The following is an 18,690-nucleotide window of genomic DNA, read 5'->3' as shown; positions in this document are numbered from 1 at the left end:
GTCCGCTTTTGCGGTGCGTCCCCGCGCTGGGCCGCGTTTTTGTCCGGCTCGACCCAAACGGACGCGCGGGCACGGTTTGGGTCGCGCGGTTGGAGATGCCCTTATGTCCACATCCATGTTCCTAGAGCATGTGCAAGCGACCGATCTCTGCGATCCAAAGGGCATCGCAAGAAAACTTCCCATAAACCAGAGCAAAGGGTCATCGCTTGAACCGGTTCTTCCTGCCTCTTGGGCCTTTGGACTTTTGGTATTTCCTGAGGCCGGCCGGTTCCTCTTTCGTATTTAATCGCCAGATTGTTAGCAGCCGATTTATATATATGTACTGTACTGTATTTCGGATCTAAATCAAGCACGCAGCTTTTTTGTTCATGAGTGGAATCTGACGCACGCAGCAACCGGAGGCTTGTCTGGTCTCAAGCACAGACCGCGACCGCCCCGTTTCGTCGCATCTCCGCAGCTTTCCGCGGCGCGCGGCAGCCAACCCAGCACCGCGACGCCGCGACCAGTGGAGTCCAAATCGCCGGGCCGGAGACGGCAGAGCTCGGGAGCGAGCGCGACGGCCAGAAAATTCCAAGAAAACCACACTGCCGCCCACTGCCCCGAGCCCCGCCTCATCCACCACCGCAATCCCTTCTAGCAGACCCTCCCGCCGATCCGCGCCATGGCGGGGGTGCCGCCGGCGCAGCTGGGGTCGCTGTGGTCGACGCTGGAGGACCAGCGGGGCGGCGGGCGGGGCGACGTCCCGCTGCTCTCGTCGACCTGGAGCCTGCCGGGCGGCGAGGGGGGCGGCAAGGAGCAGGAGCACAAGGGGCTGCTCGGGCGCGCCGGCGCCGCGGTGGCCGGGGCCTGGGGCGCGGTCTGCGACGGGGCGGCCGAGATGTGGGCGTTCGCGCGCGCCGACCGCCGGAGGCCCGTCTTCGCCGCCAAGGTCGGGGTCGCGCTCGCCCTCATCTCGCTGCTCGTCTTCCTCCGCGAGCCGCGCGAGATCGTCAGCCACTCCATCTGGGCCGTCCTCACCGTCGTCGTCGTCTTCGAGTTCAGCATCGGTGCGTATGGCCGCTTGCTTCTCTCTCATTCTTCTGCGAGCCACGATTTGTTTGTTTATCTGCTGCACGGTTCTTGCTTGCTTGCTTAGAGCACCCACCCCACGGGGTAAGCTTCTGAACATTCTTCGCGACTTGATCCACTTCTTTATGCTAGTAAATCAGTTTCTTTAGTATGCATCAGTGCGTGGAGCATATTCATGTCCCGTGCAATTCCGATCTAATTTTTCGGATCGGAACCACCCGTTGCACTGACGAGCACGCGAATCTGGAGGGCATGCTTGAGATTCGAGAAGTATCATCAGTCTATGTCAACGTCGTCTCCGCCTCTAAAACAAAAGTCTACCGGCTGACCTTGCATTACTGTTGATTGATGCCTGAAACGTGCACGCTGCTACGGAATTTGGAGATGACCCGGCGATAGATACATTAAGATAGCTGTTTCTTGAATAATTATGTGTGTAATTTATATCGTTCTGGGCCACCGTCTGGGCCAGTTGCTTTTTCTTTGGGAAAAAGTCATTAATAATTTATCGAAGGGTGGTGGAAAGTGCCACTAAATCTATTGTTACAGATGTCACCTGGGACCGCATTGATCTTGGGGCCAGTTGTAGAATTTACTAGTACCTTTATGAAATAGTAGACAACACACAAGTGAATGTTGTTTGGAAGGGAAACTAAGCAAAGGCACCTGTAGTTCTTACACATTGATCTTGGGCCAATTGTACAATTTACTGTGATGTTGTGAACCAGCTACTTAAGAAGTCTAATGTATTATGTGGTGTTGCTTGCTGGTCTTTCATAATATCATTGTGGTGTAGAGTAGAAACCAAACATAATGATATGTCATCTCTAAAGTTTATGTTTTTTTCCTGCAAGTTTTTTTCCTTTAGCCTGCTCAATGGGGGTGTTTAGCTCCATTCTTGAAGTGGCTACTGACCAGCGCATCTTAACTTTTGTTAGCTAGTTTCACTATCCTCAACTTTATTACAGTGAGAATGAGTGTTGGCAACTGGTTAGTAACTGGTGAAGGCTGTTTATTTCTCCTGTAATTTTGCTGGTGCGCGTAACACCACTTTGACACTGAAAGTGTTGGTTATTTATCATGTCTTTGTCTTACCTGGATCTCATTCTGGAGCTCTGTTTATTCTGTACTAAGTTTTACCATGTCTATACCTGCCAAAAAAAATGTGTTATTGCCTTTCGTTAATTTGGTACACTATTATGCAGGTGCAACATTGAGCAAAGGTTTCAACAGGGCATTAGGAACACTTACTGCAGGAGGGCTTGCTCTGGCAGTTGCCGAATTATCCAAAAACTTGGGGGCATTGGAAGAAGTGATCCTTATTATTAGCACCTTTACTGTTGGTAAGCATTTGGGGCATGCCGCAGTTGTTTCCTGGCGCATTTTGTACAAGTCTATCTAATTTGTAGTCTAATCCTGTTATGCTTTTTACTGCTAGGTTTTTGCACAAACTTGATAAAATTACACCCGAAGATGAAGCCTTATGAATATGGATTTCGTGTATTCTTGCTGACATTCGTTTATGTCATGGTCTCTGGGTACAACACGGGGAAGTTCACTGACACGGCTGTAAGTAGATTTGTATTGATTGCTATTGGTGCTGCTGTCAGTCTGGGAATCAATATTGGTATTTACCCAATCTGGGCTGGAGAGGATTTGCACAATTTGATTGCAAAGAATTTTGCTGGTGTTGCCAAATCCTTAGAAGGTATAACTCTCCCATCCCTAAACAGTCATGCTAAGAATCATGTCATATTAATATAAACTTTATATTTCTTGAAAAGGTAGAAAAATATTAGTTGCGGTATTGTTGTAATGGAGTAGAGATACATCTGATTTTTATGTCTTTACTGACGACTTGGCTGTTCACTGTAGGCTGTGTCGATGGATACCTGAAATGCATGGAGTATGAAAGGATTCCTTCAAAAATACTTACATATCAAGCTTCTGATGATCCTCTATATAGTGGGTACAGGGCAGCTGTTGAGGCATCAGCACAAGAGGAAACTCTGGTTCGTTGTTGCTCTAAAGCTAACACTTCTTTAAGATTATCTCGCCTCTTCTGTCAAATTTGACTCGGTTCTTTTCTATTTGCTCCTAGTTAGGTTTTGCTATATGGGAACCACCCCATGGCCCTTACAAAATGATGAGCTATCCTTGGAAGAGCTTCACTAAAGTTGGTGGAGCATTAAGGCATTGTTCCTTTGCAGTTATGGCATTGCATGGTTGCATTCTTTCAGAAATTCAGGTTTGCTATTATTGTTTTCTCGACAACCTGTTGAAGTCCTGCATTTATTTCCTAAACAAATATATATTTGACTTTTTCTAGGCACCGCCAGAATACAGAAGGCTTTTTATTTCAGAATTTCATAGAGTGGGCAGAGAAGGTGCTAAAGTGTTGCGCGAGCTTGGAGACAATGTTAAGACAATGAACAAGTTGAGGTCTTCAGATATACTATTTGAAGTCCACTTGGCAGCTGAGCAGTTGCAAAAAAAGATTGATGAGAAGTCATACCTCCTGATGAATACTGAAAGATGGGACACTAGCAAGCGAGCTGAAGGAATCAAAGATGCCATGAATGGCACTGGTAAAGAAAATAAGAATGAAGTGGCGGAACCTACAATAGCTGAACAAACTTCAGCACACCATTATAAGAGCTTTGCTGCCAGTTCATTTCTTAGCAGATATGATTCACAATCAACTATAGACGGTTACAGGACACTACTAGCTTGGCCTACTCGAAGATCATTCCATCCAAACTTGCCACTTGAAGACGAGGAGTCAAAAACATATGAAAGTGCAAGTGCATTATCATTGGCCACATTTGCCTCGCTTCTAATCGAGTTTGTTGCCCGGCTACAGAATGTTGTTAACGCATTTGAAGAGCTGAGTGAGAAGGCTAACTTCAAAGATCCTGTGGAAGAGCCTGCCGCAGTTAGCAATGGTGATGGTGGGATTCTCGATAAAATATGCAAATCTCTTGGACTGAAGAGTTGACATTGACAATGACCCCGCAAGGTTCCTCCATCTGAAACCTTGCCACTTGACTTTGTCATCCAGTTTTGTACAATAATTTTGGACCAAGACATGTGTATAATACTAAACTTGTGTATATGCAATGAGAAGATCGCTGGCTGTATTGCTAATGGAGCTCATGTTTGCTGCCACTAAAGTGGCCAACCATGGTAAAACTTTTGATCCATGTATTTCTTTAGTGTGTTTAAGCACCCCTTAAATAAGGTGCTACTTCAGGCTAATCAGCTAGTTGGTAGTTGCATGGGAAGCTCATGTAACAGGGATGTTTCTTGATCTAATTCATTGGAAGGTTGCTGTGTTGTAGTTTGCTCATAAATCATCATAGCGCTTTTGTTGTGATCCTGCTTTCAATGCATTGCTGTACTTTGTTGCACTGTGATCAAAGGTGCGGTGTTGATTGCCACGTGTTGGTGTCCATTGTTTGGACATGAGACTTGTGTTGATTGAGTTAATCTTTGTCTACTTTTCTCACGATATTCCACGAACCAAACCTGTGTGTGCCAAGGGCAGTCAGGTGCCGCCGTCGGAGTCGGACTCCGAGCATTTTAGAACTCAGGCAGATTCATGCTTGTGCATTATGCAGTGCTTAACATGGAACGAAGGTACCCTTCTGAAATGCAGTATGAAGGCTGTTTCTTTCTCCTGTAATTTTGTTGGTCTGCATTACACCATTTCGATACAGAAGATATCAGCTATTTATGTCTTTGTCATACCTGGATCTTGTTACGGAGCTCTATTTTTATTCTGTGCTAAGTTTTACGCGGTCCAATGTAAATAGTTGTACAGTGTTGCTCCTTGCCACTCTTTTTAATAGACTAGTAATTTGCCCGTGCGTTGCTACGGGAAAACAAAAATATATTATTGCTTGTATCTGAAAATAAAAAGGATCCAATTCACCAGGAGGCTGCGACCCTTGCAAACTCTGGGAACAGCGTTGTTGGATGACGCCTAATCATGTGGACGTTGCACCTTCCCTTCCCTACGCCACATCACTCTATCGCTGTGACAAAAAAGAAAGGAACATAGGGGGAGGGCAGGTCCTTCGACACGAGCCACGCACTGCCACGGGGACGTCATGCGCCGCCACTACAGTCGACCGTCTGCCCGTTCATGCTCTACCATGCTCCACCTCTGCTGGAGCCATCCATTCTATCGGGGGTGGACAAGATGCAATTCGAGCAGGTGCTTGGAGCTACATACTTTGGGTTGCGGTGCTACGAGTCATTAGCGGCGAAGCTGCGAAGGGAGGATGGCGGTGATACGTTGGTCTTCTCCCTCATCTACCTAACAACCAACACATGCCCAATTGTTATCTTTATAATTTATATTTACACCATGTATTGCACTCTTTTCAAAAAGTGCAGTTGAGTCCAAAAACATATTGCCACCAAACACTGAAATAGCAAGTCATTTGATCAGTAGATAGATTTAAGAGCAAAAGCTGCAAACTCATGTTAGAAGGAATGGATTTATCATCATATGGGATGATACAAATGTCATTGCTAAAGACTTGCACTTTCAAACACACCGTTTCAGTTTAAGGATCTCACATTGTTTACGCCCATGCCAAACACTGAAATAGCAAGTCATTTAATTAACAGATAGATTTAGGAGCAAAAGCTACAAACTCCTGTTAGAAAGAATGGATTTAACATGATCCGGGACGATACAAATCTTGAACCAGCAAAACTTAATGCAGCAGTAGCCGATGGCATGTGTTTGCCCTTGAGGCTGGAAGAGTATGATACTACTACAATCTTAACTATGTTTGGAAGAATTCTACTATTTTTACCTAGATGTTTCCCAAGATCTGCTTAAGCACCCCAACAGGACCACCAAGGTCTCTTTCAATTAATATGTTTGCTTGAAAGATGATAGTTCTAAGACAACACACATATATTAGGATTGAAAAAATAATGGACCAACAATACTTTTTGCAAGACAAGAATGATAAAATTTGGTCATCACATCTCCTTGATTTTTCTTTTCAAAAATAGGTGACCATCCCCATTTAAGTAAAGGAAAAAACTGTAAATGATATGACTTACATCAAAAAGAAGCTGAGCATGTTTCTTTCGTGAAACATACCATGTTGGTAAGGTCTCCTGAATGTCATGCAGTCCTATCACTTGATAAGGACATACATTTTCTGCATTGAGGTACTCAATAGAAGTGCATGTCCGACAACAACATAGAAAAGGGAGAGAACCTGGAGCGTAGGTTAGGAGCGTAGCGCGCGGCCCCGAGCGCCGCCCTTCGCACCCGCCGCCCGCCTCTCCGGCGGCGGTGGTCCACCCCCTCGCCGTGACCCCCGGCCGCGGCGCCTCCCTCCCTTCCCCCTCCCCCGCCCCTGCTTCCCCTACCCCCGCCGCCATGTCTGAAGAGAGGGCCCCGAGGTCCAGGAGGTGGTCGGACATGGTCGACGAAGAGGAGGAGTGGGCGGTTTCGGAGGCCTCCTCGCGCCGCTCCTACTCCGACGTGGTGCGCGACGGCTCCCCAAGCCCGGTGCGGGCTGAGTCGCCGGAGATCCCCCGCGCGGACGGGGCTTCCAGCTCCCGCCCACAACCTGCTCGACACATTGCCTCAGTGGTGCTGCGCCCAGATTCTGCAAGGGCGGCCGGTGGAGAGGACCGCCGTGGTCGTGGTGGTGCACGGCGTGGACCGCAGCCCAAGCGGCAGCGCCATCGGGGTCCCCTCCCGTCGCTCGTGGTGCCGCCGGGGGTGCCGGCCGGCTTCGCAGGACTCTGCTATAACTGCGCCGAGCCAGGGCACGTCGCCGGCATGTGCACTGGCCCGCGCCGCTGCCTCATCTGCAAGAGTGAGCATCACGTGGCTCGCAAGTGCCCCGAGGCGGTGGTTCCGGTGGCTGGAGAGGTGGCAGTGGGGGCTCCGCCGCCGCCTCGTGGCGGCCCTCCTCCCCCGGCGGCTCCGGCGACTGCTCCTGGCCCGGCACCTGACGTGCAAGGCGCGCGTGGTGAGCTCTACCGCGTCCCGGCTCGCCAGCGCTTGGGCCCCAGAGATAACTCGCCCCTGCCTCCCTCGCGCCCTGCCCTTCAAGGTCGTCTTGGCGATCGCGGTGCTGCCCCGTTGGTGGACGAGACCCCGTATGAGACCCCGTATGAGCGCGGCCTTCGGCTCGAGTGGGCGATTTGGGAGGCGCCTCCGCTGCTGCCGGAGGAGAGGGCGCAAGGCGTCTCCTTTCTCGATAGGGAGCGCCGGAGGGAGCAGGAGCTGCGCGACGCCGCGCTCCGTGCGGTGGCCGGGGCCTCTGCCTCGGAACAGGGCCTGGCGCCGGGAGTGGCTGTGGATGTGGAGGCGGCGCGGCCGGCCTCTGAGCGTGGCATCATTTACCGGACGCCGGAGGTGGAGTCTGCGGAGAGAGCCCTCCGGTGGGGTCTGGTGGCGTTCGTCTCCGGCACGAGGCGGACGGTCAGCTGTGCGGCGGCGTCGGCGGCCGTTGTCGAGCGCTTCCCCGAGCTCGAAGGGCGCTTCTCCGTGCACCGGTTCTGGCCAGCAGACCTCTTGCTGGTCTTCGACTCCAGGGCCAACCGCGACGTCCTGCTCACCGCATCCGCCAATCCGTTCGACGGAAGGGACTTCACCCTCCGCTTTGGCGTGTGGAACCGCCAGCTTCAGGCGACGCGCCGCCGCTTCCGCTTCCGCGTGCACCTGGAAGTGGTGGGCGTCCCGCCTATCGCGTGGAACCTCGACACGGCCAGGTGCATCCTGGGCTCCTCCGGTTGGGTGGAGCGCCTGGGCTCGGAGACGGCCAACCGCGCCGACCTGGGGACCTTCTGCATCACGGCGTGGACGGACAACCTCGCCGGGCTCCCTCGTTCCAAGCAGCTCTGGCTCGCGGAGCCCCTGGTCTTTGATGACGACGGTGATGATCTGCTGCTTCCTGTGGAGGCCCTGATACCGGAGGAAGTCGCCTTGCTCGACTACGACGCCACGGTACATATCGTACGCGTGGAGGACACAAGTGGAGAGGCTGGCCGACCATCGGCAGGCGATGGCCATGATACCGACCCAGGTGGCGACAGCGGGGGCCGGGGCTTTGGCGGCGGGCGCGGCCCTCCGGACGATCGCCGTCGGCCACCGGACACCCGCGCAGGTGGTGCGCCGGCAGCTGCCCCCGCCCGGCGTTGGAGAGGTGGTGCTGAGAGGCGCGTCGCACTGGGGCACACTACCTCAGTGCGGCCCTGGCCGCTGCTGATGGATTATGTGGATCACGTAGATGCCCAGGCCGTGCCTCCTGGTGGGATCGCTGTTGAGGATGTCCGGCCCGTGCCTCCTCTGTTTCGCACGTACAGCAACAGGCTGGCTCGCACACAGCCTACAAAGGTCCTGGACGTGGAGAAGCCTTCACAAGACTTGGACGTGGAGAAGCTGGGCAAGGACTGCACCTTTGCTTTCTCTGGGCAAGGTCTGTCTATGCCTTCTTCTAGTGGCCATGATAGCTGCTCGAGCTCTGCTTCGATCCAATCCGGGAACCTGAAGGTGTGGACGGTCCGCGACGAGGCCCTCTCCCCGACCGGCCCGCTTTCGCCAACCTGCTCTGTGGGTTCTTTGGACTCTTGGAAGGCCATCGACGAGCGCTTCCAAGGCTCGCCCCTCTCGATGTTCACAGTGGAGCTCACTCCCGCTCCGTTGGATGCGGCAGCGGTGGAGGTTGAAGAGGGCGAGATTGTGGAGCCGGCGACCTTCACGAGGGGCCCGACAACGACACTACCCGCTGCTCCAGACCAGCCGGGCGACGCGCCAGTGGGTGCGGCTGCCTCTCCGGTCTTGGATGGTTCGCGGGCCGCGGCGTCCATTACCTCGGGGTCGACGGACATCCAGTGTGGATTGGCGGCTTTTCGTGAGAGGTGCAGGGCGAAGAAGGCCGCCCTGCTCCCCCGCCCTCCGCCCAGGAAGACGAGGAAGAAGCGGCCTCCCCCGTCCGTGGTCCGCAGGAGCGCACGTGTGGCAGGCAGGTTCGCGCCAGGGAAGTCGATCAAGGCGCAACAGCATACCCTCATGATTCAGCTGGGTATCGCGCGGGAGGGGGAGATCATCGGCGATGAGGCCTTGCAGGCCTACCTCCGCTACTTCGACGAGCAGCCCATGACGTCAGATCACCTCGCTGCTTGCCTCGCTTTGTTTGGCTGGCACCCGGATGTCCTCCCAGTGGCTGATGATGACGTTGTGGTCTAAGTGGATGGTTGTGTTCTGATCTGTGAACCTCTCGCCTCTTAACATGATGGATATGTGTTTCTCTTTGTTGGTTTGGAATGTGCGTGGTCTCAATTCGCTGGCTCGTTGCGACTCGATTTTTCAAGTGGTTCTCCTCTCAGGAGCGAGTGTGGTTTGCTTCCTCGAGACCAAACTACAAGTGGTCTCGCGGGCTACCGTGGATAGATGCCTTGGGAGGGATTTCGACTGCTTCTTTTTCCTCCCCGCTGATGGTACACGTGGGGGCATTCTCCTCGCATGGAAATCAGCTGTGGTCTCTCTCTCCAACCCGCATTACTCCAACAATGCCATTACCGCTAGAGTGGGGGCGCAGGGCGATGCGGGTTGGTGGCTCACCGGAGTTTACGGTCCACAGTCGGATGCGGACAAGTGCCTATTCCTTCAGGAGATCAAGGATATCCGGGACCTCCACCCGGGACCGTGGGCGATTGCGGGGGACTTCAATCTTATCGTGGATGCGGCCGACAAGAACAACACCAACCTCAATAGGCGCATGATGGGCAAGTTCAGGAGGGTCTTGACTGATCTGGAGTTGATGGAGCTCTACCTCAATGGTCGAAGGTTCACGTGGTCGAATGAGCGGGAGCGGGCCACCCTCGAGCGCCTCGACAGGGTCTTCTCCACGGTGGATTGGGAGGTGCTTTTCCCCTCCTCTTTCCTTTCGGCGATGGGCTCCTCCACCTCCGACCATTGCCCCTTGCTCCTGAGCCTCGCGACAGAGGCAAGGGCCTGTCGCCGCTTCCGGTTCGAGGCCTTTTGGCCTAAGGTTGATGGCTTCCTGGAGACGGTGGAGAATGCTTGGTCGACCGGACCGGTAGTGGCAAACCCGTTCAAGCGTTTGGCGGGGAAGTTGGCGGCGACTGCTAAAGCTCTTTCCAGTTGGAATGATCGCTTCATTGGCAACAACAAGAAGCAGATCCTGTTGGCAAATGAGCTCATCCTCCGTCTCGACGTGGCTATGGAGTCTAGGGCGCTCTCTGTGGAAGAGAGGGGGTTTCGCCGGCTTCTCAAACGCAAGTTGCTGGGGCTAGCGTCACTCGAGCGTACTATTGCGCGGCAGAGATCGAGGATCACGTGGCTTGCAGAGGGGGATGCCTGCACCAAGTTCTTCCATCTCCACGCCAATCACCGTAGGCGGAAGAACTTTATTGCTCACCTCAAAGTGGATGGTGTCCTGGAGGCCGAGCAAGAGAAGAAGGCCGATGCAGTGGATGCCTTCTACTTCAACTTGCTCGGTACGGTGCCGGAACGTGAGTTCTCCCTTGACCTTGACTTTCTGGGGGTTCAGTCCCATGATCTCTCGGAACTGGATCGGCCGTTCTCAGAGGAGGAGGTTTGGGCGGTGGTTCGCTCACAGGAGTTGGACAAAGCCCCGGGGCCGGACGGCTTCTCCGGGAGATTCTATGTGGCGTGTTGGCCCATCATCAAGCACGATGTGATGGAGGCCTTCCGGTTCTTCTGGGAGGGCGACTTCAGGGGGTTACACGTGGTCAACCAGGCCCTGGTATCCCTGCTCCCCAAGCGGGCCGACGCCGTGGAGGTCAAGGATTTTCGCCCTATCAGCTTGATTCATAGCGTGGTGAAACTCATGGCCAAGGTCCTCTCCTCTCGCCTGGCGCCGAGGATGCCTGAGCTAGTTGGCCCACAGCAGAGTGCCTTCATCCGTGGACGTTGTCTCCATGACAACTTTCAGCTGGTTCACTATACGGCTCGGAAGCTCCACGCGCTCAAGCGGGATGCTATCCTCCTCAAGTTGGATATCACGAAAGCCTTCGACACCGTGGATTGGGCCTTCCTCCTCGAGGTTTTGGCCAAGTTGGGCTTTGGCCGGAAGTGGATCTCAATGGTCGGGGGGCTGCTCAGCTCCGCCTCGACCCGCGTGCTGATGAATGGCGTTTCTGGAGAGCTCATATACAACCGTCGGGGTCTGCGACAGGGTGACCCCCTCTCCCCTTTGCTCTTCGACACGGTCATGGATGTTCTCCACCTCATGTTTGAGAGGGCGGCGAATGTGGGCCTGCTCACCGAGCTCTCGGCTAGTGGCTTCCGGCATCGCACGTCGATGTATGCCGATGATGTGGTTACCTTCATCAGACCCACCGAGGTAGACCTGCGCACCTGCACGCAGATTGTGGAGGACTTTGGGGTGGCGTCGGGGCTGCGCACCAATCTGGCCAAGTGCTCGCTCCATCCCATTCGGTGCTCGCAGGAGCAGGTGGCCCTGGCTAGTTCTATCCTTGGTTGCGAGGTTGCCTCTTTCCCGTTCAAGTACTTGGGCCTCCCTCTTGGGCTTAGAAAGGTGACGGCAGCCCAGCTGCAGCCGATCGTGGATAGCGCAGCCAGCAGGCTTCCACCATGGTGCGCCAATCTCCTCAACCGTGGGGGTAGGACCATTCTTGTCCAGAGCACACTTTCGGCGATCCCAGTGCATACCATGATGTCGCTCGACATCCCGCCGAAGGTTGTTGAGGCGCTGCGCAAGATATGTCGGGCCTTCCTTTGGAAAGGACGGCAGGAGGTTAAGGGTGGTCACTGCTTGGTCGCTTGGGACAAGGTGACCTCCCCGATGGACCTCGGCGGGCTAGGTATTCCGAACCTCCGCTTGCTTAATCTCGCTCTCCGCTGCCGGTGGGCCTGGCTACAGAAGGTGGACCCCTCTAAGGCCTGGGCGGAGTTTAACATTCAGCTCCCCAGCCTCTGCACCGCTATCTTTGATGCGGCCACCTGTTATGTTCTGGGCAATGGCGAGCGAGCTCGGTTCTGGTCCGATCGGTGGCTGGACGGTTCGAGTGTTGCGGAGATTGCACCAAATGTGGCCAAGATGGTCTCGCGTAGGAGGATCACCGCTTGCTCGGTGAGAGAGGGCCTGGCCGGCCAGTGGCTGAGGGACTGTGGGCCGGACATGGATGAGGCAGCCCTCCCGGAGTTCTTCATGTTGTGGCAGAGGCTGGCGAACGTCCAGCTTGTCCCGGAGCGGGAGGACGTGTTGCTGTGGAGGTGGTCGACGGATGGCATCTACTCCGCCCAGTCGGCGTACAGAGCATTCTTTGCGGGCCAGGTGAGGGCCCCCATCTCAGAGGAGATCTGGCGGTCTAGGGCGCCGTACAGTTGCAAGTTCTTCGCATGGCTGGCCTCGAAAAACCGTTGTTGGACGGCGGATAGGCTTCGCCGTCGGGGCTTGCCGTGTCCGTCGGCCTGCCCGCTTTGCGATCAGGAGCCGGAGACCTTGCAGCACTTGCTGTTGGGTTGCGTGGTGGCGCGGGAGACTTGGGCTTGGGCTCTTAGGTGTTGGGGCAGGGAGGAGTGGCTCCCGGACCCAGACACCGATCTGCTGGAGTGGTGGACGTCCCGGGCTTGTCCGACAGCTCACAGACGGGACATGTGGACTGCGATCATACTTGTCTTCTGGTGCATTTGGAGGCATAGGAACGATGTGGTCTTCAACGGAGCGGTGGCTTCGCATGGCGCCATCAGGGACAAAGTACGGGAGGAGTTCGAGCGTTGGCGCCTAGCCAAGCTTTTCCGTGGCACTGTCTTTGTTTTTCTTGATCCGACCGTTGTACCGTGGCAGGACGGAGAGTAGGCGTGTGTTTGGGGAGCTGCCCCCCTTGTGGTAGCGTTATCTTTGCCTTCTTGGCACTCTTCTATATGATTGATACGCCTTCCAGGGTGTATTCTCGAAAAAAAAACAACATAGAAAACGACAAAGCAAATTGGACACCGACCTGGTATCTTCTTTCTCAAGTTCAAAAGGTCAGCGCATTGTCCAGACTGTTTCATAATTACCAATCCTCAAACAACAAAAAATAGTGGCAATGAGATAATGATCATTATGGAAATTCCAGATTCAGGTAAATAAACATGAAATCTCAGTCAGGAATGCTTATGTACCCATTGCAAAGAATTATTCACACAAAATTATTGTGTTTCAACGAGTGAAGATATTTCTTGAACATATGCTTTAATTATTCAAAGTTCCCGCAAAATTAAAACTTGCACACTCTTTAATTACATTCTTTCCATTGAACCATTGCACTGTGATCCCATCAAAATTATTAGACGCATCAGACCAAACTAACTTTTAGTTCCAGTGATATGGATAGATTAGCTTCCTGCTAAGCTGGAAGTGTCCTAGTCCATCTGCTTCTACTTACCTCCAGGAATTCCTTGTTCACTTTCCTTAGCAGAGGGATACAGCTGGCCCAATCATGTCACCACTGGAATAACAACATTTGATCAACAAAACAAGCAATCTTGACTCTTGAGGTGACCTCCTTGCAATAATAAAATGTGCGATTGCCGTTAAAGGAGTTTGCGTTGCTACGGTTCATCAAATTTATTTCTTCCAATAAATATAATATCCATGGGAAATCCATGTTCACAGCAAGTTATACAGATAGCCACATGAACATAAAAGAAATCTATTTCGAAATTAGTACATTCACCATTGGTCTGCATATTTCGAACTTCTGCCTCTAGTTCTAAAGCCAGCCTAGGGCTCTGCTACCGCGGCAGCTGCATTATGATTCCCTTCTTTGCGCTGACGACTCACCACACCATGGGACGGCGTCTCCCTGCAGCGCCCCGTCGCTGCCCTTTACTTCTCTGTTGCTCCTGCGCTGCGTCCCTGTTGCCATCGTTGTGGACTCATCGCGGCAGCGCGTCCGCACGGCCATGTGATGCTAACGACGAGGACCTGCATAACGCGCCCGTCCTGGCACGACGGTGTCTTCCACCCGCTGTCATCCATTTCCCACTTCAATTAGCCACTGCCGCCGCTGGGTAGAAACAGCCAGGTACTTGGGTTGTTCCCAAATCTCAATCGACATTCTCTTTAGGTGCATGGTCACTAAATCAAAATCTATGCAACATGAGCATATTCAGTTCTAGTGTGATAAGCATTAGTAAGGGAACAAATAGGCTCTGATTAAAGAACGCACTAAATAATGTATATTGGCCAAGTAACAGTTTCCTTCTCTAGGATTTTTTTAATTTAGTTAGCTAGAAGAATCATGCAAAAAAGAGTGCCCCCTATTCATTAGGTTCAGCTTCTCCATGTCAAAAAAAAATCAGTGTGCACAATTTCAAATATCACTTGGAGCAAAAAAAGGACAAGTAATTAATATTCAGAAAGAAATAGTGGTTGAAAAATTTATGTTACCTATTCCCTCTTATTAAAGACAAGTATTTAATTATACAGAAAGAAACTTATTGGACAATGACATCAATGTAAATCTAACTCTGTAGTCCTAGTATTTGGCACCGACATTGTTTCAAAAAAAATGAGAGAATCATAATCATGCAACAACAACAAGACCTAATGAAAGAAACACTTGCTTAGCATCTTAAAATTGCGCAGCAATGCACAAATCTACGACAAAAAATATGAGAGAAGCAAGTGCAAAAAGAAGTACATTCTCCATCTGGTCCCAAATCCTATTACAGCAAGCAAGCATTCATCTTAGAAAGATGCAAATATGTATGAAAAGGCTACATTATTTTGTAATAATCCTTCCAACTGATGTGTCATAGGCAGTTGAACTAAGTAACCAGACAGAAAATAATTGGACAAATCAAATCACTGATCTCTTCCTTTTGTAATAATAACATTAATAATATAATCTATTGTTACGTTATTTATCCATCTTTCGTAGCGCAGGTCCTACATAAACCAAATTGAGGTCAGTTAAAAGCGACCATAGGGAGATAGCTTAGATTCTCCACGGAACCACACATCCCTGTCCATGATCATGCTCTGCCAAATAACTTCCCAAAGCTGAACTGCAGTACTCCACACACACATATCTAAAACTTGGCACTCAACTGACCATCTGAGTTTGTTATCACAATTACATCAATTCCTTGCAGTTAAATTTTGATTTCACTGGTTCTGAAGCAAACATTCAACTTCAACTTAGAAGGATATCATCATGTCTTCTTGCAGCTCCCAACGGTTAACATGACGCCACAAGAATAATTTCAAATCCTAATTTACCCTATTCTTTCTGTTATTTGTCCATTTTTGCACAAGTACTTTAATTTGAAATTATATGAAAATAGTATCACACAGAGACTGGCAGAAAGAAAACTGGAAGATTCTCACCTTTTTCTGCAAAACTCGAACATAGGACTGAAATACCGTGACACTACTTGAGCATTGCAAACATTGACTCCCCGTTTGCCTTCCGCTTCTCCATATCATCCAGCTCATCCACTCGTTAAGAAGCCTCTCAAAGAAATTTTGAAGAGAAGTTCATATAAGGCGTCGTGCCCAGACATCTTCTGGAAACTACAAAAATATTTAAGAAAATATGTATAGTATATAAATTTAATAAAAATCACAATTGATCAATATAGCAGTTGCGAATATTTATTTGAAATAGACACTTCGGCAATTATTATTATTCTTTACATTTCATGTCACAATGAGAAGAGAAGCTCCCTAAAAATAGAGAAAACAAAAATTGTCACATTAAATAATCTTGAGAGGCTATGACCTTCCAGTCTCGCCAAGATTTTAACTCTTTATAATTCGGGAGTCCTGTTTGTGCCACCCTAGAGAAACAGACACATTAGGCCTCATATAATTAAAACAACGGCAATATAAAAATGTACATTGTCACTTCACTTGAACAGAAACTTTTCAATCATAGTCTGAATGTGGAAATGATGAAATGTAAGAGCATACAAAGATAAAATCAATGTAAAAGGAATGTGTTCCAAAATTTTACCTCTGTTATATACATAACAACAGCCGCGTACTGGTTGTGTAGGACACCCTTTTAGTACCTTTTGTGCATTTATCTGTGTGGATGGTAAAAGAATGTGAGATTTACTGGTTATAGAATACAATGGTTTCAACGAATCAATCTCAATATGCACAACCAAGATATATAAGCTTCATTGAGAGGATCAAGTAAGCTGTAGGTTGAAATAAAATGCAGCAGTACATCAACAATTTTTTACCTTTTCAAGATGCAGATTGTTCCAATGCTCAAGAAAAATTCTGAAAAAGCAGAGCAAACATACTTCTATGAAATCAATTCCATCATGTCCTTGCAGTCACAGTAAGCAAGCATTCAACTTAAAACGACAATTAACCACCGCATGTAGTGCAGCATACATAGTAGCAACACACGGGCAAGTTACAGCTGATAAGCATTCAAAGAAACTGATCTGTGCATCGTGATTCATACACTCACATATTCAAGCAAGTCTCGATCTAACAAGATAATTAACGACAGCATGTAGTGCAGCATGGATCCACTAAATAAAATATTCACTCATGCCTCTAATTAATCTAATCAAACAAAAAAAGAAATTAGACACTTACGTGATGTTGGTCTTCTTCATAGCACGGATGGCAGGGGACCCAAGATCTGTAGCAGCAAGAACTCTGCTTGATGTAGTGGAGGCACGGAGTGGTGCGCGTCCATCCAGAACGCGCCTACGGATTAGGCCGCTCCCTAGATTCGGGAGGGCTACTGAGCCGCCGACGGCCTTGGCTCCGGCCAGGCTCCCTGGATGCTGGAGGTCGAAGACCACTCCCTCAGTGGCGTCTCCTCCAGCCTGGCTCCCTGGATGTTGAACGCCCCATTACCGAGCTCTCCGCGGCCTCTGCTCCGGCTTGTTGCAGCTGGTTGTCGAGGGCGACGGACTGCATCTCGCCGCGTGTCCTCGAGATGGGAAATAGACAACAACGGCGGCAGGTGGAGGCGGGAGGTGGGCACGCGCGGGTGCAGGAGGACCAGATCGCGTGGGGGGAGGCAGATGCGGCTAGGGTTGGACATGATAGACATGGGATGGGGGTCGTGGGTAGAGAAGAGCGAACCGGGGGTGCGACCGCTGGAGGAAGGAGTAGGCTACGTGGGAGGTGGGCCTGGCCCATGTAGGCGGATGCGGTTGAGCGGGACGACGAAAAGGACGACCAAAGTAGGGGAGAAGGGGGAACACGTTCATCCAGGGGTATATATGATGCCCCCCAACGGGGGTCTCACAGTGCTTAGAGCTTCTCGACCGTCGGATCAACCCATCGGTGCATCTCAGCCGTTTATTCTGGACTGTCCCTGCCTTTCCTCCCACTAGAAAACCCCAATCGACAGCCGTTTTTTACCCGCCTCTGGCTGCACGTGGGTCCCACTATTGGTCGGTCCCGCGCGTCGGTCACTGTGGGTGCGATTTCGCTCGGTCGGCCGCGCCGTCGGCCCGTGGAAAGATCTCCACCCGCACCCGTGAGAGAGAAAACCAGCCCCCGGTACTGAAACCCTAGCGCCAATCGCGCTCCCCCGAAGCCCTCGTAGCCGCCGCCGTCCGCCATCGCCTCCGTCCTCCTCGCGCGCTCCCAGCCTCGCCACCACCTAGCAAAATCAATCTGGGCCGCCGGCACGCAGGCAACGGGCGGCGCGGACGTCATGCCTGAGAGACAAAAAGCCAGCGCCCCGGTCAAACCCTACCAATCTCGTACCCAATCTCTGCAGCCTCCGTGTCCCCAATCCCCTCTCTCCAATCGCGGCCACCTCCCCCATCCTCTTCTCCTTCGCGACGTTCGTCCTCGCCGGGAGAAGGAGCATGGGCAAGCCATCGCGGGATGAGCCACAGGTCGCCGCTCGGGCCGCATCCCATCTCCAGGGCAGCAGTTGTCTTGCAGCGCGAGGAGCAGCGGCGCTCGGTTGGGGGCGGCGACGTAGGAGGATGAGGAGAAGCGGGCGGAGCAGCAGCAGAGACCACCGGAGACGCTTTGCTTCCCCCACCGTCCTCCATCTCCGCCTTCTCGTCGCCTCTGTGCGCCGGCCGGCACACAGGAGAAGGAGGCAGCTGGGAGATGGCTCAAGGGCACATGCTCGATGGCGTTGTCCTCAGCGCGGTGGAGCATGGCGCTGACGTCAGCCTCGTTCATCCCAGGCATCTCTCTCCATGAGAAGCCCCAAGGATCGTCTCTCCTTTGTCATCTCTCTTTCTCTCCAGATTCTATTTTATCTATGCTCAGAAGGTGTTTGACATAATTCATGCAGGCCAAGATTAATCCATTTCATATCTTTGCTCTATTGATTGCTCAATAGTTTCGTTCTTCTCTGTAAAAATGGCTCTAATGCATTCCAAGCTTTTGCATAAATATTGTACACTCGGTATAACCATTTTTTAGTTATGACTGTTTGTTGCTTTGGCTAGAATCTATTAATGTGTTAAAGAATGCAATGTGGATGAAGTGAGAGCAAGCAGCCTTTCTGGTCGTAGTTCATAATTTTCCTTTTCATTTGTTAGTTCATACTTTTTCTTTATTAGATCTTTAGAATATAGTGTTGCATAAGTTACTCCATTTATTTCCTGGTCGTCATCCTCCTTTGCAGAAC

At 51.3% G+C, this 18,690-nt stretch overlaps 1 protein-coding gene and 1 long non-coding RNA gene across 3 annotated transcripts; one reads left to right on the top strand and one right to left on the bottom strand.

Annotated features, from left to right (window-relative positions):
- Positions 1–355: 355 nt before the first annotated feature.
- LOC127317291 (aluminum-activated malate transporter 9) lies at positions 356–4,421 on the top strand. Its single transcript, XM_051347826.2, has 6 exons — positions 356–1,046; positions 2,274–2,411; positions 2,507–2,776; positions 2,944–3,080; positions 3,170–3,316; positions 3,398–4,421. The coding sequence occupies exons 1-6, from the start codon at positions 662–664 to the stop codon at positions 4,064–4,066; spliced, it is 1,746 nt and encodes a 581-aa protein (XP_051203786.1). The 5' UTR covers positions 356–661; the 3' UTR covers positions 4,067–4,421.
- A 9,236-nt stretch (positions 4,422–13,657) lies between these two features.
- On the bottom strand, positions 13,658–17,237 carry LOC127317292 (uncharacterized). Of its 2 annotated transcripts, none has more exons than XR_011748090.1 (4): positions 16,674–17,237; positions 16,307–16,346; positions 15,444–16,144; positions 13,658–14,201 (listed from the first exon to the last, which is right to left on the bottom strand). It is a non-coding gene; the product is annotated as an uncharacterized lncRNA (long non-coding RNA). The 2 variants fall into 2 exon arrangements; XR_011748089.1 differs by lacking the exon at positions 13,658–14,201 and having other exon boundaries at positions 15,315–15,895; positions 16,072–16,144; positions 16,674–17,233.
- Between the last annotated feature and the right edge of the window lie 1,453 nt (positions 17,238–18,690).

Source organism: Lolium perenne, chromosome 7, assembly GCF_019359855.2.
Source record: "Lolium perenne isolate Kyuss_39 chromosome 7, Kyuss_2.0, whole genome shotgun sequence".
Taxonomy (NCBI): domain Eukaryota; kingdom Viridiplantae; phylum Streptophyta; class Magnoliopsida; order Poales; family Poaceae; genus Lolium; species Lolium perenne.
Note: the sequence above shows the minus strand (reverse complement) of the source record. Positions and strands in the feature narration are given on the sequence as shown.

Bases quoted from the DNA above. Each gene is read 5' to 3' on its own strand.
- LOC127317291 (XM_051347826.2), top strand. From the start codon at position 662: ATGGCGGGGGTGCCGCCGGCGCAGCTGGGGTCGCTGTGGTCGACGCTG. The intron at 2,412-2,506 runs GTAAGCATTTGG...TTTTACTGCTAG, and splicing joins TATTAGCACCTTTACTGTTG to GTTTTTGCACAAACTTGATA. The intron at 3,081-3,169 runs GTTCGTTGTTGC...ATTTGCTCCTAG, and splicing joins CAGCACAAGAGGAAACTCTG to TTAGGTTTTGCTATATGGGA.